Source organism: Eurosta solidaginis, chromosome 4 (assembly GCF_040869045.1).
Source record: "Eurosta solidaginis isolate ZX-2024a chromosome 4, ASM4086904v1, whole genome shotgun sequence".
In the NCBI taxonomy this organism is placed as follows: Eukaryota; Metazoa; Arthropoda; class Insecta; order Diptera; family Tephritidae; genus Eurosta; species Eurosta solidaginis.
The window spans coordinates 157,276,649-157,302,462 of NC_090322.1; the positions used below are offsets into that span (position 1 = coordinate 157,276,649).

General features: G+C 36.9%; 1 protein-coding gene across 3 annotated transcripts in view; it reads right to left on the reverse strand.

Annotated features, from left to right (window-relative positions):
- Positions 1-491: 491 nt before the first annotated feature.
- Positions 492-25,814, reverse strand: part of t (C45 family peptidase tan) — a 172,704-nt gene continuing 147,381 nt past the window's right edge. For 2 of the 3 annotated variants that reach the window (XM_067783506.1, XM_067783508.1), the window contains exons 5-9: positions 12,357-12,461; positions 12,069-12,303; positions 8,648-8,768; positions 8,465-8,581; positions 492-845 (exon numbers count right to left, since the gene is read on the reverse strand). In XM_067783506.1, coding sequence (XP_067639607.1) covers positions 542-845; positions 8,465-8,581; positions 8,648-8,768; positions 12,069-12,303; positions 12,357-12,461 — 882 coding nt within the window. In that variant the 3' untranslated portion in view covers positions 492-541. Of the gene's footprint in view, positions 846-4,243; positions 4,964-8,464; positions 8,582-8,647; positions 8,769-12,068; positions 12,304-12,356; positions 12,462-25,814 lie in introns of those variants that run through there. The other variant, XM_067783507.1, reaches the window with a different exon arrangement.

Below are 25,814 nucleotides of genomic sequence, written 5' to 3' on the forward strand. Positions count from 1 at the left end.
TAATAAAGGAAGTCTTACTATTTCTAAATTATTGCTATCAACAGTAGCGTGGTTGCCAGGGCGCAAATGCTCTACTAACTCTTTGCTCGATAACAGTAGGTCTTCGTTTTGTCCTCATTCACCATCAAACCCATCATTTCCGCTTCTTTTCAGTTTGGAGTAGGTAACGCGGATGCTCAGGCCGATGATATCAATGACACCAACTTATAATTAACTTGTAGCAAGATCATAATCTTGCATTCGTATCGTTTCATACGTGCGGGTAATGTATCGGGATTATTTATTTTCCCAGCCTACGTGAAAAAGTAAGCTATGTACTCAGAGCGTTTTTCAACAGTTTTCGGGGAATTACTGTTTTTGAAAGGGCATCAGTCATTGTATGTGAGAGAAGGGTCCAACCTATGTACTTTTATTTTGGCATTCAAAATGTGGTATTATATGCGACAATAAATTGCATGTACGCGTACTTTCAAAAATAAGTTTTATTAAATTTATTTGATTGCGATATTGATGGGTAAGCTTTGACAACTAAGTAAGATATTCATATGTAATCTTTCAATATAAGTGGTAATACACACTGAGGTTTCGTTGTGCACGGATTATCTGAATATAAGGCAATCGTTTTTTCATTTATATCAAAAACACCAACGGCAATGGTCTTTACAACTTCGTCAGGCGAATTATTTTCTATGAAAACACAATATTCACAACCACTGCAATCGCTCAACATTTTAATGGCGTCCGCTTTACAATGTGGCGTTGGATAGTCTGCAAAGGTATTCATACGAGATTTGCTTGAATCCAATTGTCTTTGATTTGCTTCCTTGATGCATAAGCGCTCATATCTGAAATCAAATGGAATTATAAATAAATTAGTGGAAAACGTTAAATTCGGGATAAATGCGTGAATGTTGGTGAGTCAAACCGATTGCACAGATAGGGTAAGAAAATTGTTTCCTTGTAACTCAATTGTTGTTGCAATAGGCGCCAAAGCAGTCGACTTAAAGTTTTGCGGAATGCAGTCTTTCGACAGATAGAAATACAATGCGCTAGAATACTTGCAAGCAATTTTCCTTATAGTCAAACTCTTTGTACCGCTGTATGGAAGGGGCGTGGTAAGGAGCAATTATATTCTTAACTAAAAACATTTTGGAGTATTAAAAGTTTGATCATGCGTAATTTCGAGAAACTGGTGAAGTTTGCTACATTGATTGCTTTTAGCATTAGGGGGACTCATGAAAGCATATAAACTTATAAGGTGTAAAATTATATCCATTTACACACGCTGTTATATGAACGCACCTAGTAATACTCTTAATAAACTTGATTGTTTATCAGCTGTATTATTGCCAAACAAAATTTTTTTGATTGATATACAAATTAAAAAATGCCAAGATTAAGTGAAAAATCAAAACTAAAACGTCTTTACTTGCTGATGTTGGAGATTTCTGATGAAAATGATTGCTGTAATGTCTGCAAGGTTGCATTCCTTTGAGTTTACCGCGTTTACACAATGAAATGTGCGCGTAAATTTATACAAATTGTGTAAATGATTTTTCATACAAAATTTGACAGCTCGTTTACGCACTAGATAAATTTATACGTTTACACACTTTATAAGGCATGTATACGGTTACATGAGTCCCCCTATTATTTCGTAGAATTTTTCTCTCGGATATTCCAACGGCCATCGTACCAATGACGTCTTTGTTTCCGAGCCATACATCAGAACAAATATGATAAACGATTTATATAGCTAGATTTTGTTCGTCGAGAAGGTACTTTATTTTTCAATTGTCTATTCAGTCCAAAGCAGCACTTCTTAACAAGAGTGATTCTCCCTTCGATTCCCAGGCTGGCATTGTTTTCGCTGGTAAACTAGTTTCCTAGGTAATGCTAGTCTTTTCGTATCCTTATCCAGGTCTTACAGGGTAGAACTTACAGAGCATATGCTTAGGCCAATTATAAAAATATTATCCCAAAAAATATCAATAAAATATTTCTGTAGCCTTTGAGATTTTATAGTTTCCAAGTTTATATCTATCATCATTCTCCACACTCAACATCATCCTGCAACCTCCGAGTGGGAGCGAGAAGCTACAAAACTACAAAAAATTCCTGTTCAACTACCAGCGAAATATATTTTCATTCAAAATTGATGTTTGACTTGTCTGAAACTTCACCCTTTTAATCCTGAATCTTTATCTAATGTGTACAAGGCATGATCGCTTGATCAGAGTCGGTGGTGGTGTCCTTTCTGGGATTAGTCTTCACATATATATATATATATTTAACCTCTTTGCTACCACTAAACTTGGTAGTGATAAAGGACAAATTTTTCACTACCACTGAAAATTTAGTGCACTGCTCCCAATTATGATTTTATTATATTGTAACGATTTTTGGCAATTTCTGATTACGATGCACCTTCTACTAACGTTAGAATCGCTGAACTGTCGAATAAACAACTCCAATATTTTGTATTGCAAAATGGTCTTTATTTAGACTACTTTGGGAGTACTACTTCACAATTATACTTCACTAACAATCAAAATGTTTAGTTATTCCTCAGCTTACGCTGCTTTCATACTCTCTGTTGCCTCGTTCGCATATTTCTCCTAAGGTCTAGACTTTTCATAAACATGCAATCTGGAACAGTTGTATCTCATACTTGGATATTTAGCCATGGTGCCATACCATAACGCTAGAGCCATAACCATATCATAGCCAACCAATTGGTTTTGGTTTTTCGCCATATCGGAGAATTTATTAATTTTTTGTAGATTTTATTTATTGTTTTGGATAGGTTTTGACTAGGAGACTCATTTTTTGTGGTATATGTTTGTAATTTTTTGCGTTTTCTCCATTTTTATGTAATTTTCACGATTTTTAGGTTAAGGCGCATTAACTGATGCCAATTTGATATGGATAAGTAAAAATACGGTTATGACTATGCCAACTTTAACTCCGGCTTAACTGTCGTTGCGTTTATTTACTAACAACATATTGATGTTAGAAATGCTACTAATCGCCACAATTAATGTGCCAAAATATGCGAAAGACGCTGTTTCGAGAAATTTGTTGGTTAAGGCTTTTGGAAGTAAGCTAACGATATACCAACATTTTTTTGTTTTATTTTTAGCATTGCATTCTTACATTTGACTCCATCTAGAGAATCATTTTTGAGTACATGTTGAGACAGATCGCTCGTTCTCAAATTGAGATATAGAAATGCTTGTTTGGTTTAAAACGCTATGATTTTCCAGTTGAGCACCGGTTAAGAAACAATGTTTGTTCTCTAATGTGATTCAAGCCCAAATGTTTATTGCGATCATCCGCACTTTCTTATAATAGGCTATATATGCTGTGACGAATATTAACATCACTAAGCTGATACTAAATAAATAACAACAACGCAACAATAATAAAAAAAAAAAACATGAAGCAGCCACTCGTATATACATGAACACATCAATCATCATTTACACACACATATAAAAGGAAACGAAGAGATAACTCACACACTGATGTAGTCATCAGCCGAAGTTGTTAGTCACACATACACACGAATATAGTTAGCTCAATTACCAAGCAGGAGAGACATCAGTTCTAGAAGGCGAAACGTTTAGACTTTAGTAGAAATATGCGAATGAAACAACGGAGAGTATAAAAGCAGCGCAAGCTGAGTAATCAGTAATCAGTTTGATTTAAACACGCAATTAGTTTTAAAGTATAGGTGTTATTGTGAAGTACTGTCAAAGTAGTCTAATAAAGACCATTTTTATTTACTGAATATTGGAGTTATTTATTTGACAATTTAGCGATTCGAACGTTTGCAGAAGGTTTCAAATGAGCGGAATTTCACTAAATTCTCTACAATACAAACCCCATCTCCACTGAACTGAATTAACATATAAAGGACGAGGCCCTCTTCAAGTCTTTCGACAAGTTAATATAATAATAGTAGGTAATAATCGCTTATCGTGAGGCAACCCTTATCATGAACAGATAGATTTGGGATGTGTTAGAGATGCAGTTGTTGCAGTAGTATTACTTTTTATAACAAAGCATGACGTTCTTCGACAAAGTTTGAGCAGCAGTGGCAAGGTTGCGCGTTCTTTGAATGAAATGTTGAAAATCTATTGATCATCACTTAGAAATCAAACGCAACATAAACAAATTTACTGCGCTTTATCAGCTTGAGTATCAGAAATATTCCATTAATTAAGCAGAACTTTAGTAATATTTTATTTAATTGTTTTATTTAAATTGTATTCTTTCACTAAATTTATTTAAGGCCACAGAGATTTGTACTCGTATAATGTTATACACATTTTATACATATATAGATATGCATAGAAGTAAGTACATAATTCAACTAAATAATTTCGGTGTAATTTAATAAAATTTACATATCTAGAGAACGACCGAATATAGTTACAAATCGAGCTTTGGCCGTTAATGCAGCGGTCGAACCATAGTAGGCAATGAAAATGTTACTGTTAAAGTTTGGCTTTTTCAGCTCCAAAACCCGAAACTTTAGCTTCATGCCTATATCTTCGTGAAAATGAACGAAAGCCGCCCAATAAACCGAAGAGTGCAGTCGTTCTCTGATAATATATATACTGATAGGTAAGCATTTATATTTAACTTCTATGTTGATATTTAATCCTTTAATATAAGTGGTAAAACACAATGAGGCTTAGTTTTACTCGGATTATCTGAATATAAGGCAATAGTTTTTTTATTCAAATCAAAAACACCAACTGCGATAGTCTTCACAAGTTCATCTGGAGAATTATTTTCATTGAAGACACAATAATCACCGCCACTGCAATCGCTCAACATTTTAACGACATCATCTTTACAACTCGGCGATGGGTAGTCAGCAAACGTATTCATACGAGATTTGCTTGAATCCAGTAACCACTGATTGGCTTCCTTGATGCACAAGCGCTCATATCTGAAATCAGGTATTGAGAAATTGTGAAGTTAGGCTAAAATCATATGAAATATGTGCATTAATGTCAGGCCGAGTGACCGGGCTCGGGAAATGGAAAATAGCATTGTTGAAAGTTCTATGAATTCATGTTGTTGCATGTAGATGCGTGTATAATTTAAAAATCTAGCTGTAGCCTTTTTCTTATGGAACCAATTTTTATTATTGAAAGTTAAGGTTAGGGTCGGGTATAGGTTATAAACCGATATTCTACTTTTACTTATGCAATCTTTTTGTAAAACAGGTTTGACAGAATTTTCGGGATAGTACGGGAAGCATTTCCAGTAACATCTGATAAATTCTGCCAAATCAGCGAAATCATTGGACTTTTATTTATTAAACCCGCGGTCCCCATTTAGTTAATTAGTTAATTATTGGCGCCACTTCACACGTATTATTATTCTCTTTCGTCTTTAGTTGTCGCTGAACAAGGAGAGTAGTAACACCTGGTGAGGCTCATGAGCAGAATGTTTTCATGATTTAATGTTAACAATTCATTTTGTTGAAATTTTTCCTTAGACTCAAGCAATAAAGTAGTATTTATATGACATATTTACGAATTACTTTTAAACTAACTAAACCACTACCAATAAGATGATTTTAGTTCATTGATTTTACTCACACAGCCACAGTTTGAATTTTGGGGACTCCTGCCTTAAGCCCCCATTACTGATACTTAGCATAGACATGACTTGACTTGGCGTAAACTTGGCAACTTAGCCACGATTATACTCCACTTGGCGCAAAAATCTGGCATCATAATCAGCGTTGAAATTTATTTTTAAATAAATGTCAATTTGTATGACAAAATGTCAAAATGAAATGGAAACAAACAAATGGCATCTCAAAATGTAAACGTCACTTAGAACTTACATAGAAAATCAAAATTCAACAGACTTCTAAGTCAAGTTAAGTTTTAAGTAATCAGTAACATGCAATGTTTATTTAACAGAACTGTAAGTGACAGTTCGCAAGCCAAGTCGAGTCTATGCTAAATATCAGTAATGGAGCCTTTAAGCTATGGTTATGTTTGCGTATGTATTAGAGGTTTACGCCGACCACTTTATCGGCTGCGGCGGCGTGGGCGGCGCGCCTGCGTACGCCGGTGTTCTTACTTTAAAAAGCTTGATTTTTCTATTTAAAAAAATAGTAGGTATTTAGGAAAAGTTTTGTTTGTATGTATTTAAGGAAATCAACGCGTTGGCCATTTTGGAAAGATCCGGTATTTTTGCCTGAATATCTCTCAGACCGTTCAAAAATTTTCAGGAGTAGCTCCTTGCGGAGGGGTTGTCCCTCGTTCACTTACTCTATAGAGGCTTCGAACCTAACCCCGGTCTTTGGAATTGGTACTGCTGAGTCTGCTGAAAAAAATAGATATACATTAAATAGCCACACTTTGGCTGCATATCTCGTGCAAAGCATAGTTTCACCTAGGGTTAACTCCTAATAATCGTCGCGAACACAATTTCTTTAAATCATTTGTGGCTCCTTGGCGGTCACGCACAAAGGCGACTTGCGGTTGCTATTAATGGTCTATTAATACTCATGACTCTCGTGGCACAGGGCGCCTCTAGTTTTTTCGGCTGTTTTTAAGAGCTACAATTCCCGATGTGCGAACAGTAGCAGTCTCGACCACCAGTCGCTACCACGCCTCCTGACCCTTACACCATATGCCAGCACAGAAGCTATGGGATTGACACTTCGAACTCATACTTAGATCTACGTGTAGCTCCGAAGACTTTCTGGCGGATGTTTTTGTCGCGCTATGCTGCCGAACTACACCAGAGAAACACATTGAAACGTTAGGGAGTGACTATTCGGCCAAGGATGCCGCCTTCGAAATCATAAGCAAACTAAATGGATATCATTGCGTAATGGGTGAAAATCGTGTAATCCTCGGTGCATCTACAAAATTAAAATTTTACAAGGACCCTGGATAAAAATTTTAAAATGTAGACCAAAGTTTGCAGACGTTTGTGTTCACATCATTGATTTCAATAGTCTTCGTTAAATCAAAACGATATTTTAGCATAAAAGTCAACCGATTTTAAGTTGAAAGATGTTAACTGCTGTTTTCCGGCCTTATGATATAAGAGCTCATTATGGATGACCGCGTAGCTTCAGTTTTCAGACTAGTTCGACTGTCCAGTAAGTTAGGGTAGTAGCACACATGGTCATTAGTTCGACTGTCTTGGGAAAGCTTTTGCTCTACCACTTTGAGTGTTCTTGCGAAGGACAAAGCCTCACCTGGTAAATATATGTGCCTTCGTATTCACATTTGTAAAAGGAGCCGCTATTGTATAGTTTCGCAAACAAACAACAGATGTTTGAATGTAAGCCCAAGTAATTTTTCAAAAAATGTAGACCAAAGTTTACAGACGTTTGTGTTCACATCATTGATTTCAATAGTCTTCGTTAAATCAAAACGATATTTTAGCATAAAAGTCAACCGATTTTAAGTTGAAAGATGTTAACTGCTGTTTTCCGGCCTTATGATATAAGAGCTCATTATGGATGACCGCGTAGCTTCAGTTTTCAGACTTGTTCGACTGTCCAGTAAGTTAGGGTAGTAGCACACATGGTCATTAGTTCGACTGTCTTGGGAAAGCTTTTGCTCTACCACTTTGAGTGTTCTTGCGAAGGACAAAGCCTCACCTGGTAAATATATGTGCCTTCGTAGCCGCTATTGTGTAGTTTCGCAAACAAACAACAGATGTTTGAATGTAAGCCCAAGTAATTTTTCAACCCTTCTCATACGTACATATATCCTCAACTTAAGTATGAGGTAAGAATAATTTCAAATGAGTGTTTATGCCCCTAGAACCTACTATAGGATTTTGCATCACTGATTTCGCTTATTCTTTCAGCCAATCGCAATATAAATTTTTTTTTTTTTTTAATTGGCACCTTTTTTGGGTATTTTGCTTTTTTTAACAACTTGAGGACAATTTGAAAACACGTTCGCCATGGGTCATTTTATTTGAATTCATTGTTCATTATTAATTTTTTGAAAAAAAATATGCAAAGTGAGCATATAAATTTATTATATAACTTTTTTTTTAATGTTTTGTTTTAATAACTTGTTGAATTGGATGATGCAAAGTCCGTGTTAAGCTTACATCGAAAAGGCCTGTTTTTTAAAATAACTTTTGAACAGTTAGAAAGAGTTAAATTTCGCAATTAGTTTCTTATAACTGGCAGTGATGCGCATCCGTTGATACCACGCCGCCGCCGCGCCGATATTTTTGACATTCGGCGGCGGCGTGCGAAAAACGACCAATATCGGCGGCGGCGGCGGCGTTTATCGGCGGCGTATATCTCTAGTATGTATATTTGCGTAACTGTATTGACCATATTTTGTTTTTTGTTTTTTTGTCGGTGTTATTTACATGATGATGTGGTAGGGTAATCTGATTTTATGGTCGGGCAATGTCGGTCCAAATAATAATAAGTGGTTATTCAAACCTGTTAGCATGACAATTATGGCTACCACAGCAGACTTCTTTGATATCTAAACGCGATGCAGTGCCATCTTCTAGTACTGGAGCCATTTCAATATTGTAGAATTTACGGGACTCATCGCTTGAATGAAGCAAAAGTTATTTTGTTATGAATTAATTATAACATGCTGTGAAATATTATACTTACTTTATAAAAGTCATATTGAAAGAGCAACCATCGGCCGCGCCAACCCCCTCATCTTTAAGTATAGTTAATGCCTGATCGAAGTTTTCCGCACTTAAAAGGGAACGTGTGATAAAATGACGAGCTGCAACAAAAGAAAATTGGTATTATTATTGGTCTTAGTACAGTTTTTTCAGAAAACAAATTTTAATACAAAATCCAATGGAATTAAACTATTGAGAACGTCTTCAATCTTTTCAGAAGTAGAATAAGCGTTAGCGCAAATATCGACCCCTGAGGCACGATTTTCACTACAAGTTCGACTCAGTTTGTTAGTTAAACTACGCTAAAACTTATTCTGCAGTTTTTCAGTCTATTTTCACTGAAGCTGAGCTTAAGATGCCGATCGTGGGTTCAAACTCTAGTTAACCTATCAGTCATTTGCGTTCGTTCGCAATGGCGTCGAATATACCCAACAAGCATTTGGGCTCGAGTAGCATAAGTGCTCATGTTGATAACCAGACATACTTCTAAAATTTCAAAAATTGTTTCGAAACATTGCATTCTCAGCAAAATAGGGAATTATTTATAAAACAAAAAGTGCTATTCCCTTAGACCATGCTTACACATGCCTTAGCCTAAAATTAGTCGCCAATAGATAATCTACGCGTAGTGGAAATAATGTTCCACTCCTGGGAACTACATTATTTCCTGTGAGATTTTCACCTTTCTCCTTGATTTTGTGTTTCAAATTAGAGATTACACTCTGGAGGGGGAAACTTTTCTATTGTAACGAATTTATGGAAATTCCGCTTACTCCAAGTCTTCTGCTAACGTTCGAATCACTAAACTGTTGAATAAATAACACCAATATTCAATAATGCAAAAATGGTTTTTATTAGACTACTTGAAAGTACTTCACAATAACACTTCACAACCAATAGCGTGATTAAATCCAACTGATTACTGCTTACTCAGCTTTAACTCCTTTTATACTCTGTGATGTCCCGTTCGCATACTTCTAGGCGTTTCTTCTTCCAGAATTTACTACTTGTTTACCAGCTATAAACTCACCAGCTATAAACTACAGATGCACGTATATAGTTTCTCATACGCGCTTGTATATGTGAGTGATACTTCGACCGATGATTGCATACTTTTGGGAGTATCTCAGATATATGCATGTGTTTGTGCATATCTCTCCGCTTCTTGTATGTACATATGTGTAGACATAATGATGGATTTGTTTATGTAGATACAAGTGACTGCTTAGTATTGACTTAGAGATGGTAGTATGCCTTAGTGTTGCTAATATTCGTCACACTATGAAAACAAAATCCACATCTCTAAAATTGGTTCATGACTACCGATTATCGAGGCGTTAAGTACGAAAATTAAGATAATAAACTAGGTCTAAGTTGAAAAAAAGATACCTCCCAACTTGTACTTATGTGTGGTTCTCTAACTGGACTCAAATGCCAGATTTCAATACTACAATATTTTCACGAAAATAAAATGAAACATGTATAATTTATTTTTAATTAATAACGCTTCTTTACTGCTATCAACAAGGTGTTTATTTCTCTTCATGGTGGTACCACCTCGGAGAAGGTTTTTTCCAACTTACCTGAACTCGATATCAAATGTAGGATATAAACTAGAGAAATGTGTTGGATATTCAGAGCTGCATATTTCTCAAAATCTCTCAAAGGTCGGAGAATAATTTGAGAATGACGTTTGAGATTAACTCTAGAACTATACATTTTACAAAATTTCTCAAAGATGGGATAGTGATTGGAGAATGGAGATATAATTTTCTGGTTTAAGAATAATTAGAGAATGATGTTGGATATCATCTTGAAACTAGTTATATTTTTCTCTAAGGCTGGATAAATATTTTTTCCATGTTAGTTGGGTAAACAAGATCCAGCTGTTGCCGTATCTACAAATTATCTATATAATAAAAAACCAACGTTGCCGTACAAAAAAGCCTACCCCAAAGGCGGCCTTAACTGTGACTGAAAAAATGTTGAGTATTTTAACTGGAATTTAAATTTGACTAGAGTTTAAGCAAACTTAGTTAAGGCTTAGCTTAACCAACTACTGCAAAACCGTGCCAAAGTGAAATAAAATCCTATTTCGGCTGCCAGTTCGAAAACGCTCTAACTGAAATAATTTTTGGAAACGCCCGATCTCAGCTTTTTCTGACCAATTGGGAAATATGACGAAACTCAAAAGGTAAGATTGGCGACAAAGTTATATCATTTGTACCCAACTTTTTATTGGAGCAGAAAGTGATTGTAGATCAGGGGTCTGCTTTCTACAGCACAATTGTGCTCTCATCGCGCATGCGCAATGGTAATCACTTTCATTTTTGGAGACCAATGCTGTAGATCCATATTGCCATACTACAAACATATTCCACATAAAGGAGGTCGGTAATACATAGCCGCACCATATATAAATTCAGCTGATAATGCTTTATCAGATCTCCCAAAAATCGCGAACAGATCATTTACCGCTATTCGGCTTATTTTACTTCTTTCATAAGGCTAATATGCCCTTCTACACCTTTTGCTATCAACATAACGTATGATGAGCGTAACGACATACATATCATCAACATTCATTTTATCCGTTGTTAATGCCTGCGTTAAGCTTATCATCATGGACAACGCTGTAAATAGTCCGAGTAACTCTTCTCTTTAGTATTACAATAGCCCCTCAACCCCTCGACACCATCCATGTTCCCGATCCGTCCACTAGAACAGTATTTACATCCGTTCACAGTGACGTGGCTGCCTAGGCTCGAATACGCCGATTGTATCTTTGATAACAGCAAGTACTTAAATTTAAAATACTCATCTAAAACAGTAAGTTACATCATATAAAACACAGGCATTGAAACCGCTTGAATGTGTCAGTTCTTGGATTGATGTCTAAGTACTCTCGGTAAATGGGGATCCTTGTCAGCTCTTTTTCGCGCGAAGTATAAAAAATCCCATATTCGAATACAGGGTGTCATTATAAGCAAAATATACCCCCACGGGTTAGGGGGCTCGGCAAGTATGCCTGTTGTAAGAGGCGATTGAAATACAAAAGTGATTCAAGGGGTTGGGTAGCGCAATATATAGCTTCTCCAGCTCAATTGTCAATCTCAGCAACCCGTGGCAAATCCTTTCTTTAACAGCCGCGCCTCTAGGAACCCCAAATACCTCATGGATCTAGGGTGGGAGGGTGTTATTGCCTAGAAATTCCATGTGGTCATACCAAATCGTTTCCGAGATGCTCGGGCTAGTACCTTAATGGTGCTTGTTACCGGAACGTATCGGATCTGCATCCGGCAAAGGCGCTTAAACATCGATAACACTCCCCAGGGCCTTCGGGGAGTGTCCCTACAACAACAAAAACATTAGCTAAATATGATTTTAAAAATGTCTCTTACGTGTTTTGCCACTTCTCAAATGCAATGCTGATAATGTATTTATGGTGAATACTAAACCATGATGGTTGTAGCTCATCGTGTATCCAGGCAAATGACCGGCATAACAAAGTGACATAAAATGTTCCTCCTTCACTTTATGTTTTCCCTGTGGTGTATCGTTTATTATATGAGCCACTACGAAATAAAAATGATTAAGTGTCGCCGCCAGTGCGTCTTCGGTGTGAGCAAGAACACGCTAAAAAGTGATTTATTAAATAATAGCTGAAAAAATCTAAATCATTGACTCACCGATTTTTCATTGTTAACAATGATGCTGGAGCAGCCAACGGGTGCCACGGCTTGAGTGCCATTAGCACAAATTGCAGTGATCTCATCCATGTGGAGTAGAAAGAGCTGTGGAGAAAATGAGATTATTTTGTAATTAAGTAATTAATTTATTTATTTATTAAGTCTATGGTTTAGGAACCTTACAGACTAAGACGTACATAGGTTTTAATTATATTAAAAGTTGTTCATACAAAGTTTTTCTTTAAATACATTGCGATTTACAAACATATCTAAATTTATTTCTCTACATAACAAATTAAATTCCGCTAGTAGTCTGATAATTGGTTCATTTTGAGCATACCTGGTTTTGCAGAGGTCAATAGCAAATAAATCATGATGTCGCAAGTTTCTAGCTGGAACATTGAGTTTAATACAAAGCAATAAGAACGGACAATCAATAGTCCCATTGAGAACATCTCGAATAAAAACTAAGCCAGATATCAATCGCTTACTGGCAAGAGTATGCATACTGATCAGTCTGCACCGCGGAACATAACAGTGAATAGGCATATTAAACCTAATACTAGATAATGCAAATTTTAGAAACTTTTTTTGTATACCTTCAAGTCTTTTGGAATGCACTTCATAAAACGGATTCCAGATTATAGAAGCATATTCCAATTACAAATGTAATAAACAGTAACTTTTTAGTATAAGGATTCTTAAATTCTGAGCTATTTCGTCTAATGAATGCTAGAGAGGAATATGCTTTAGGTATGATGTAATTCAAGTGATCAATAAACGTGAAATTCGAGTCAAAAACAACTCCAGGTCTTTGATTTTATAACTAGAACTGAGGACAGAGTCAGAAATAAAGTACGAAGATATGAGTGGCAATCTAATTTTGTAGAAGGTGAGCAGCAGTTTTCGATATTGATCATTAGCATATTTCGATCACACCATTCCTGAAATTTGTTAACCTCATTTTGCATAATTTCAATATCAGAGCAGCTTGTTATTTTTAACAAGTAAGGAAGGTTAAGTTCGGGTGTAACCGAACATTACATACTCAGTTGAGAGCTATGGTGACAACATAAGGGAAAATAACCTTGTAGGAAAATGAACCGAGGGAAACCCTGGAATGTGTTTGTATGACATGCGTATCAAATGAAAGGCATTAAAGAGTATTTTATGAGGGAGTGGGCCATAGTTCTATAGGTGGACGCCATTTAGGGATATAGCCATAAAGGTGGATCAGGGTTGACTCTAGAATTTGTTTGTACAATATGGGTATCAAAAGAAAGGTGTTAATGAGTATTTTAAAAGGGAGTAATCCTTAGTTCCATAGGTGGACGCCGTTTCGAGATATCGCCATAAAGGTGGACCAGGGGTGACCCTAGAATTTGTTTGTACAATATGGGCATCAAACGAAAGGTGTTAATGAGTATTTTAAAAGGGAGTGGGCCTTAGTTCTATAGGTGGACGCCGTTTCGAAATATCGCCACAAAGGTGGACCAGGGGTGACTCTAGAATGTGTTTGTACGATATGGGTATCAAATTAAAGGTATTAATGAGGGTTTTAAACGGGAGTAGTGGTTGTTGTATAGGTGGTCGCATTTTCGAGATATCGCCATAAAGGTGGACCAGGGGTGATTCTAGAATGCGTTTTTACGATATGGGTATCAAAAGAAAGGTGTTAATGAGTATTTTAAAAGGGAGTAATCCTTAGTTCCATAGGTGGACGCCGTTTCGAAATATCGCCATAAAGGTGGACCAGGGGTGACCCTAGAATTTGTTTGTACATATGGGCATCAAACGAATGGTTTCGTTAATTTTTCTTCAAAGCATTCCTTATAGTAAAAGCAACCTCTCTGCCGAATTTTGTTAGAATACTGTAACGAATTTAGTGAAATTTCTGCTAACGTTCGAATCACTAAACTGTTGAATAAATCACTCCAATATTCTGTATTGCAAAATGGTCTTTATTAGACTACTTTGAAAGTACTGTACAATAACACTTAACCTCACAACCAATAGCGTGCTTAAATCAAACTGATTCCAGATTACTCAGCTTTCGCTGCTTTTATACTCTGTGCCCAAATGTCTAAACGTTTCTTCTGATAGAATTTTCTACTTCGCGACCAGCTATAAACTACAGATACACGTTTATAGCCTCTCGCATAGTCATATGCGCGTGTATATGTGGGTAATACTTCCACCGATGCCTACATCTGTGTGTGAGTTATCTCTTTAGTTGCCTTGTATGTGTGTGGGTAAATGATGATTAATGTGTTTATGTAGATTGCCTAATGTTTCTGTTGTTGTGCCTTTATTTAATAACCTTAGAAATGGTAATATTCGACACAACAGGTTTAACGATTTTTGATTTGATTAATAATATTTGTAAAATTGATTTTTCACAAAAAATTGTTTTCAAATTTTTATCAAGAGTCTCAATATCAGTCCACATGTCCAATTTCAACATTCTATGTATATTATTTACTAAATAATCGGGTTTTTTGTGTTTTCCAAAATGTTATATATATAAAAAGTGGGCGTGGTTATCATCAGATTTCGCCCATTTTCATTAATAATCTATTCTGGGTCCAGATAAGCTCGTGTACCAAATTTGGTGAAGATATCTCAATATTTACTCAAGTTATCGTGTTAAGGGGCTGACGGCCGGGCGGACATGGCTCAATACCTGTACAACCAACCGTTATCCAATCAAAGTTAATATACTTTGTGTCCACGCTGAGTATAAAAACGAAAACTTAAATATTGCAAGAATAAATAAATAATTACATAAATAAATTAGTGAAGAAAATTAATAAACAACCCACAACATAAATAAGGTCAAGTATGGTAAAAATAAAAATAGTTTGGTAGTCAGATTTACGGACGTTCACGACTATATACTGGCACAGATACATTTAGAAACCTATGCTATAAGAATATCCTTCGCATGGTATACCCCTACTCTTTTACCAGAGCTGTCCCCAGTTCATACAGTGAATAGCATATCGTACTTATGACAACACATTGAACATGTTTCTGTACCAGTTTAGCGTTGTAGTTTTCAAGTTGGGAGCTCTGGTTAAAATGACGGCGGTATACCACTTGCCCAATTTTAAATCTAACCTCTTTTGATCGCGTGTTATACACCTTCTCCTACTTTATATGCTCGCGCTAGCTCGTCAAATATTATGTTCCTCAATGCTTGGTGCCTATCTCCTAGTTCTTCCTAGCAAACTATATCTTTAATGGAACCTATTCTGCTTCAAACGAGGCGCCATGCTGTATCATGGGTATCCCGAATACGGCGTAGTATGGCGACTCACCTATGGTGGTGTGTAGCACGCTTCGCAGGTCAAAGGCGGCATAACTCACATGTTGGTCCCAGGTCTTTTCGTTCTTGCCGATATACGCTCGTTTCATTTGAAATACTGATCTATCGACTCGCTCAGCTACGTCTGCCATACTTTACTAAAAAGGAGGTGAATATCTCCGAGACAAACTATTTTCCGTTGCGTGAGTGTACAAACTCGAGGACTCCAAAAATGTGGAAAACTTTCTTCTCTAGAAATTGAACCACTTTAGCAGCTTTTGCTCTTGGCATAGGTTTCAGAAAAACGAATTTACTAAAATGATCAAGACACACGAACACAAAAACATTTCCATCCTTGGAAGGAGGATATGGTCCCATGAAATCGACGTGAAGACGATGGGAAGGTCGCTGGGTAATTTGTTGTTTGCCCATTGGTGGCTTTTGAGAACTATTTTGGGTCTTGGTTTCTTTGCATACGACGCAATCTTTAGCACACTGTTGTGGGTCCTCTTGAAGTTCTCCCTCTCTATCAAGTTGTGTCCGTTTGTTAATATATCCGTTATATACGCAAAGATCAGGTAGTTTGTCTTTGTCTTTCGTTATGTTGTGTCTCAGTCCACCGTATTCGTCGGTATCAAAGAATGGCGAGTCAAAGCTAATGTCTAAGACTCTGTCCAGTGGCGTTACTTCGTCCATGTCCATGTGCGATATCGTATCAAGCACAAAAACATTTTGCGCTATGTCGAAGTTGAAGGCTTGCAACTTCAGGCTCCACCTAGCCAATCTACCACTGAGCTCCTTCTGACCCATTCGCCATTTAAGGCTTTGGTGGTCCGTGAATATTGTGAAGGGCATACCCTCCACATAAGGGCGGAACCTCTTCACACTCAACACTGCTGCATAGCACTCTAACTTTGTCACGCTGTAGTTACGCTGTACCTTATTCAATTTCGCCGACATGTACTCCATAGTTCGTCCATAGTCCGTTTCCGTCCTCATCATTCTGGAACAAAACTCCACCCACTTCGCCTGCCGAAGGGTCATACTGTATAAAAAAGTGTTTATTAAAATCCGGGTGAACTAGCACCGGCGCTGTATTAGACTTTGCTTCAATTACTCAAAAGCATTGCTCGCTTCGTCAGTCATTACAAATATCTTTATTCTGTCCTTAGTGAGGCAGCCGTGCAGCGGCGCTGCAATGGTTGCGTTATCTCTAACGAAACGACGGTACCACCTTGTCATGCCCAGGAATTGATGAAGCTGTTTTGGGCTTTTTGGTTGAGGAAAGTCCCGCATTGTGGCTATTTTATTGGCATCCGTCCCTATGCAACCGTCGCTTACCATATACCCTAAATACCGTACTTCCTGCAAGCAAAACTTGTTTTTTTCAGTGAGTGTCTGCAGCAGACCCTAGAAAGCTCAGGTGGCTTGTTCAACAGTCAGTTTTTATTTTGAAAGTCATTATCCACGATAGATGCAATACAAACAGGTGTCCATATAGCCCGTGAAGCAGCAAACGGAGGTCAAAATAAAACTAAGATGTGTGTACTGATTACTTTGGATATAAGAAATCCTTTTACCACCGCGAACTGGATGCAGATAATGACAGCACTATGAAACTTTGGCACACCTGCTTACCTGCTCAGAATAATCGGTAGAAATTTTTGCGACAGGTGCTGGAAATGGCTAGCAATAAGACAGAAGTGGTATTGGTGATCCAAAGCGAACTGCGCATGTGTTAGTCCTAATCATAGGATACTATGAAATATAGACAAAGTCTTTTGAAAATGTTTATGAGTAGACATTGACTAAAAACTGGCATATCAAGCCATCCAGGTTTTATCTCGAAAATTCCCAGTAGATTTACTGTCGATTGAAATGTCCTATCTGTATGGTATTGGAATAGGCCGACCATCTGAAGATATCAAGAAAAGCTCAATGCCACGAACATTAATTTGGTGGCAAGAAAGGTGGGAAGAAGAAATGAAAGGCCACTGGATGTTCACGTTAGTTCGGAATATACTTGAATTGTACAAGTGGAAGAACGGCGAACTAAACTACTACCTCACGCAGATATTGAGTGGGCACGGCGGTTTCAAGGAGTATCTACATAAGCATAGGATTGAGGAAGATCATTTCTGTCCACGCTGTCCCACCGAATTGGAAAACGCAGAACACGTAATGCTTCATTCCACTCGTTTTCATGAGGAAAGACTCCCTGTTCACAGAGTTGTTGGAGAGGAGCCTTTAATTAGGAATTTAGTTCCCGTAATGTACAGAGACAGACAATGTTGAACTCCGGTGAGTAAAGTGACGTTTCTAGTGATGACGCGATTGATGGATGGAGGAAGGGAGCGCAGAGAAATGCGCATGAGATGCAGTAGCGGCCAAATCGCCTTTCGCTAACCCCATGAACAGGATTAGCCTGTTATCATTGGGCCACTTGAGGGCATAACGCTGCCCCTACGTCCAGGAAAAAAATATATGTATAGATGGAGTGAAAAAGAAGTGCAGAGACGGAGAAGGAAAAAGTTAAATGAGGAGTAAATAAAAGGATAAGGAAAAGGGAAGGGAGAGTAAGAGGTAAAAACTTTTTAAAACTTATGCAGAAAGACCAAAGCTAGGGCGGAAGTACATTTATAAACAAACAATTATTTGGAAATTTTCATTTGAAAAAGAATAGCTAAATAAACTTGCACTAAAAACATTTCGCTAGAATGTCAATAATTATGTTGAATTTTTTATTTTGGTAGAGTAGAAGCTGTTTGTTCACATGGTTTAGAATTCTCGTTACTATTTACAAAGCATTAGACAGGTTAATTAAGCTCCTATTATGTGGAAATTTCTATGGAAATGCCGTTTCACAACGCTTGATAAACTTTTTGTTGTTCTAATCTAGAATTTTAGCAGGCACTTTTACCGCGTTTGCTTATTTTTTATTGACACGACCCAATGATGTATAAGTAGCGCTAAAAAAACTTATCTTGCTTTAGTTAATACTTAACAGCGGCATGAAAGGCTACAAACTAGTTGCAATGAAATTACTAAAATATTTCGCGCTCGTAGTTGTCCTGACATGCCTTCTTACCTGTGCACAAAAAGGGGGCAAACCTTCGAAAATAGAGGATATCCCCTATTTGGTAACAATTTATACTAAACCTGGACCAAAATATCGTTGCGCTGGTGCATTGATCTCTATGGAAATGGTGGTTACTTCTGCGCGTTGCGTATATAAATTAAAAAAGGAGATCGCCGTTGCAGCTGGGTCAGACAAATTATATGGAAAAGAAAATGTTCGCAAAGTGTATAAAATATTTATTCCATTGGAATATACATATACATATATTTCCACACCAGGCCATATGGATATAGCAGTGCTTGAAGTTGAAATACCCTTTAAACAGGGTCCTACAATTAGAGAAGTGAAACTATACCTTCATGAATTAACAGCAGAACAAGAAATAAAGGTTAGTGGATGGAGTGAGGATAAAGCTGAAAAGACTGCGAATAAAGTACTCCGAACTATTGCCATGTATAAAATACCAAGGGACGAATGTCAGGATCGTTTCAAGGGGACAAAGATAATTGTAGAACCAACAATGATGTGCGCTGGAGGTCTTGAAACTGATGCGTATTTTGCAGGTTCTGGAGCACCGGGCGCTATGAATGGACAACTTTGTGCGATCGCCTTATCTAAGCAGGGAAAATTGCCGCATCTATATACAGATTTAAGTAATTCAAAAATTCGAAGCTTTTTGCAAGACACGAGAAAGGGAAAATGTTGTACTGCCCCGATTCGCGGCGAATATGGAACAAAATTTTTTTGCTAGAACACACACGAGAAACTCGCAAAAATCACAGTGTCGATATATTGTTGTTAACATTTTTTTGTTTTTATTTTTCGACATAATACAATATAATGACATAATTATACTGCTACAATCAATCCTTTTATTGTCACGTAAAAGCTAGTTGTGAGCAATTTGTTATAGTAATATGGAGTGCTAAATATATAACTGTTGAGTGAAATATCGCCGTATCTCGACTGAACGCCTTATTTCAGAACTTTTTTCATAAATGCCCCACGCGCTCACGTCAAAGCATTTTGAAATTATGCCGAGATAGGGCGTTTTCGAAACGGCAGCACACAGCAGTCGAAATGGGGACATATTCCATTTTTGTGTATCATCTATAAATAACTATTGCTGATTTCGATTAAATAAAAGTTTCGTTTATATGTAATGAAAGTGTGTAGCATGCAAATGCCCCGGTTTAGAAAAACTCCTCAATGACAAATTCCGTTTTTATCATTTTTGCTGAGTTCAACAAAAGTTATGATCAGAGCTGTTCAAAAATGCTTATATTGAAGTGCAATTAAATTTTTTGTTGTAAATTTGATAGTGTTAATATGAATATCATACTGAAGTGCCTTGGCTTAATATGGAAGTGCTTTGTCTTTGCAGATTTGAAATTCAGGCATTTTTTTATGAATTGAGTTTATACATATGCGAGGGCATATGGGAGTGCTATGAATTTTTTTTTTTATATTCAAAGTGTGAATTTGTATCTGTGCCTATTATTCAGGGAAAAACAAAAACAAAAGTGCTATAAGCGCATTAGGGGTTGAGCAGCTCTGGTTTTGCTAGATTTATTTCTATTTCAGCAATGATGAGGTGAAAAAGTTAATGCTCTTCTTTTAAAACTCATTGAAATATTTATCACATTTATTTAAACGCATGTCAGTACACACGGCATGACATAGAGTAATTATAAACAGAAAGAAAGCCCTGGAATGTACGGAGTATGCCTTGGGAGCCTTTTGATAAGATTGATCGGATGCATGTGAAAATGTAAGAAGATTACTTCACTTCGTAAATTTTAATGTAGATCATTTTGTCTGCCAAGAGAGGAATTTACTTTTCATTTTCCTAACTAGTCCAAAGTATCATTTATTGCCAATTGTTATTCTTCGCTGGATTTCCGATGCGCTGTCTCCTTGCTCGAAGACAGCAAGTACTTCGTGTGCTCCTCATTCACCATCAAATCAATCTTTTTCATTTCCTTTTCAACTTTTGAGTAAGCAGAACTTACAGCGCGGGTGTTCAGGCCAATGATATCAATGTCATCAGCATACGCCACGTTAATACGGCTAAGTTCTGAAGCTAGTATAATTTTCTCCAGCATCAAATTAAAGAAATCGCACGATTTGGGGTAACCCTGTTTCGAACGGCTCGGGGAGCTGCTTACCAGCTCTGACTGAACTGATGGTGTTGCTCAACATCATTTTGCACAGCCGTGTCAGTTTTGTGGGAAAACAAAATTCAGAAATAGCGGAATACATGCAGCTTCTTTTCGTGCTATAGAATGCAGCTTTAAAATCGACGAAAAGGTGATGTGTATCAATTGAGGAAGCTTAGTATGCCAAATTTTTCAGCAGAAAGTTGTTTGGTTGCTCTCGGGGAAAAATTGAGAGCTGTGAGAAATTTTGGCCCGCATAACGAAATAATTTAATTGGGAATTAAGGTAGTGGTACATCAATTAGGGCATTGAAAAATGTTTTTTTTTTTTTTAATTTTAATAGGGGGACTCATGAAAGCATATAAACCTATAAGGTGTAAAATTATATCTATTTACACATGCTGTTATTTGAACGCACCTAGTAATATTCTTGATAAACTTGATTGTTTATCAGATGTATTATTGCCAAACAAAAATTTTTAGATTGTTATACAAATTAAAAAATGCCAAGATTAAGTGAAAAATCAAAACTAAAACGTCTGTACTAAGATATTCTTGTAAATGACTTGCTAATGTTGGAGATTTCTGATGAAAATGCCTGCTGTAATGTCTGCATGGTTGCATTCGTTTGAGTTTACCGCGTTTACACAATGAAATGTGCGCGTAAATTTATACAAATTGTGTAAATGATTTTTCATACAAAATTGGACAGTTCGTTTACGCACTAGATAAATTTATACGTTTACACACCTTATAAGGCATTTATACGGTTACATGAGTCCCCCTAATATTTCATTATTAACATAGCAGAAAATTACAACATTTCATACAATTTGAAATATCTTTCGATGGTACCAAAGTTCGCTTTATAGTCCCGTTGTAGAAGACTAAGCAGTACCCTGCAAAAATCGCGAGTACTCCATGCATGCATGTATGGAGTACTCGCTATGGACCAAGCGAGTGCTCCAAAATTAAACACAATTCATACAAAAAATATGGTCCAATTAACATTGCGATGTCCTAGGACTGGACCATATACTCCAGCTCCGCATTACATCAGAGTAATCCATGGAGTACCCACAGTCCAATAAACATCGTGTAGTGATTACAATCGTTAAAAATCGGCTTACAATATGTTCGTGTAGAAACATGAGTTGGTCCATTGCTGCATTACAGTGGAGTATAAGGGTAAGTACTCCAGTGGACCACATGATCCAACGATTTTTGCAGGGTAATCCAGTCAGCTTACCATACATGGCATAAGGTATTGGTAATGCAATTTTATCCAATTTCTTACATTAGTTATGCTTTTTGTCATTACATTGGTATATTTTATATGATAGTACAAAAACTAAGGATTATTTCTTCGTTGTACTATTAAACCTGCTTCTTAGTTAAGATACATATGCATCATATTATACAACAAATCAAATACACACCATTTCTGAATTGAGAATAACTACACCTTTTTCAGTTTATATTCAGAAAATTTCATTTCATATTCAGAAATTACAAATTATATTCAGAAAGTTACAATTGATATTCAGAATTTCCAATTCATATTCAGAAAATTGCATTTGATATTCAGAATTTCAATTTCATATTCAGAAAATTACAATTAATATTCAGAAAGTTACAATTGATATTCATAATTTCCATTTCATATTCAGAAAGTTACAATTCATATTCAGAATTCCATTTAATATTCAGAAAGCTACAATTCACATTCAGAAATGTATGTGATGTTGTCAGAAATGTATGTGATGTTGTACGAGTAAGACGTATTTTTGCTGTGCTTCCGAGTTTTTCACATTAAACGTGTCGTTTGAACATAAAAGTTGCCACCGGCGTCATAAAAAACAGCGCGTGTGAAATAGTGTCATTTTTTCTTTCACCATTGGACCTTAATTTCTATATATTTTATATATTTTACCCACTAACCATGTCATCAAACCGAAGTAATCCAAAACGCAAAGCTGTATCACCGCCAACAACACCACTAACAACATCATCTACTGTGACCAAAACGGGAACTTCAATTGAAGGGCAGAGAATTTCAATCATACAAGAGCTGACTGCGGTAATTAAGAGTTCTGAGGAAAGAGTGATGCAAAAAATTGGGGAGTTAGCCGGTGAAATTGCCAACATAAGACCTTATGTAACTGCGATAGAGTCAAGAGTAACTGCGGTTGAGAACTCTTGCACCGAGGTTAATACTCTACGAAATGAATTAGCAAGTATGCGAGCGCAAGTTGCAGAGCTACAAAGCAGCGCAGTCGCCACGGACATAGTCATAAACGGTATCCCTCTAACAGCGAACGAAAATCTGCCTGACATATTCGCCAAACTATGTAATGCAGCGCAGCACAAACCACCCCAGCTGCGCGATGCGTTCAGAGTGCGTAGCTCGAGTGAAAATGGGCAAAACAAAAACCATGCCCCCATTATAATAAAACTTTGCTCTTCGCAGGAGCGGAATCAGCTATTAAAATCAATTTCCGCACTCTGCAAATCACGCAAAAGACCGCTAATACTCTCTGACATCGATCAGCCCGGATATGGCAGTGTATATGTGCACGAGTGCTTGTCAAAGATAACACGTGAAGTTATGTCGTATGCCTCTGAGCTCCGGAGGAAAAAACTCTTAACGTCAGCTTTCTCTGTAAGAGGAAAAGTTTCATCAGACTTAAACCCAATGAAGAGCCGCAACTAGTACGTACCAGATCTGATGTGAATACTCTCATGAGCGCAGCAGCAAAATAAATCACCTACATACATACATATATACACTCTACAGCATAAGTAAGAGTATACCGCTCTCAAAACATTTATTGATTTTATTATCTCTTTATACTAGTTTTTAGCTTTTGATATTTCACTTATTTATGTTTTCGTTGTTTCTATACCTTCATATCTTCGTCCTTCCCGTTTTTCCTGCTTTTAATCCATCTCTACTTCCACAGCTGGCTTTGTTATTTACATTTTCCCTTTTGTCTTCCTTATATATGTACGTCTGTTTGTTACGCATGTATGAACGCTTGTTTGATATGAAAGCGCAGTGCTCATGTTATTGTTCTGGGCTGTAACAGCATTTGTTCAAAGCTTGTGACAGTGCACATAACATGATCAGAATACTAGGTAAACAAATAAATGGTTTAAAAATCTTATTCACCTTAATGCGCAGAGCCTCCCAAATAAAGTAGATGAGTTTAGACATATTTTTGAATCGTCCGACGTTGATGTTGTTTGTGTCTCAGAGACTTGGCTTTCTGCTTGGCATAGTGATACCTTGCTGCATGTTGATATGTATAAGCTTTTTCGCGCAGATAGAGCTGGACGAGGGGGTGGAGTCGCAGTGTTTGTAAAACATGGCTTGTCTTGTAAAATCAAATGCACATCAGAGCCATCTAACTTAATCGAGTATATTTTCATTGAAATCGACTCTAAACTTTCAAAAATACTCATAGGATGCGTTTACAGACCGAATAAACATATTGCTTTAGACAGCTTAATTAACAACATTTATGACCTTAGCCTGAGTTACAACAATATTGTGATAGTGGGTGATTTCAACAGTGACCTGCTTACTGGTAATATATTACCTTTGGCAATGCAAACCCTAGCTCTTTTTCCAGTGAACACATTATACCCTACGCACTTTACACAATCAAGCAGCACTCTTCTGGACGTATTTTTCGTAACCGACTTGTCAAAAATCCTGCTCTTTGATCAGCTATCTGTCCCGAATTTTTCCAAACACGACCTAATTTTTCTGACATATGACTTCAAGTTCTCATATACTTCGACCACATATTCATATAAAGATTTTATGCATATAAACTATGTTCAACTTGAAGATGCTGTTGATAGCGTTTTATGGGAGTCGGTCTATAACTTGACATCTGCAGATGACCAAATAAATTTTCTCCAAGCTAATATTTGCTCACTATATGAAAAATACGTACCAATCGTGACAAAGTCCCGTAATGCTCGAAAGCGCCCTTGGTTTAACAACTATATCAAAGGCCTTATTCAAAAACGCAACAAGGCGTTTCGTAACTGGAAACGGCTAAAATGTGAAGAAACTTATAATATTTTCAAAGCTCACAGAAGAGAAGTCACCAAAGCTATCAAATAACAAAAACTCAAATATTATGAGTATCAGTTTGGCACTGCGATAGGGAGTAAAAATACATTGAAGCACATCCGAGATATTGGCATAGGCGTTAAGGACAATGCCACTGATGAACACATAAATGTAAATGAGCTGAATGAAAAATGTGTTCAGCTGTCTAACTGTGACAATAACATATGTATTGATACGTATAGTGATTGTTTGCATAGTTCTTTACCCGGTTTTTCATTCTCCAACATTGATGATTGTGCAGTTATTAAGTCAGTTCTTAGTATTAAGTCTAATGCTACTGGCCTAGATGGTATTCACCCCAAGTTTTTTAAGTGTATACTTCCCAAAATTTTACCATACGTCACTTTTGCCCTCAATACTATCCTGTCCTCATCTACTTTCCCTCAATGTTGGAAGGTGGTTAAAGTAGTTCCAATTAAAAAAACCAATGGAGAATATAGGCCCATTGCAATACTGCCGTTTCTGTCCAAAGTCCTCGAACGTTTAATGCATGTCCAAATAAGTTCTTTCTTAAGTCGTAATTCCTTTATTAATCGGACACAGTCTGGATTTAGAACCAAATGCAGCTGTACAACTGCTCTAATCAAGGTTTCTGAAGATATTAGACTGAACATAAATAAAAACCTCGTAACGTTCTTGACGCTTTTGGATCATTCTAAAGCCTTCGACACTGTCAACCATACCATCCTCGCCATGAAGCTCAAAAACTTGTTCAATTTCTCACCGTCAGCGATATGTTTATTAATCTCATACCTTAGCGATCGAT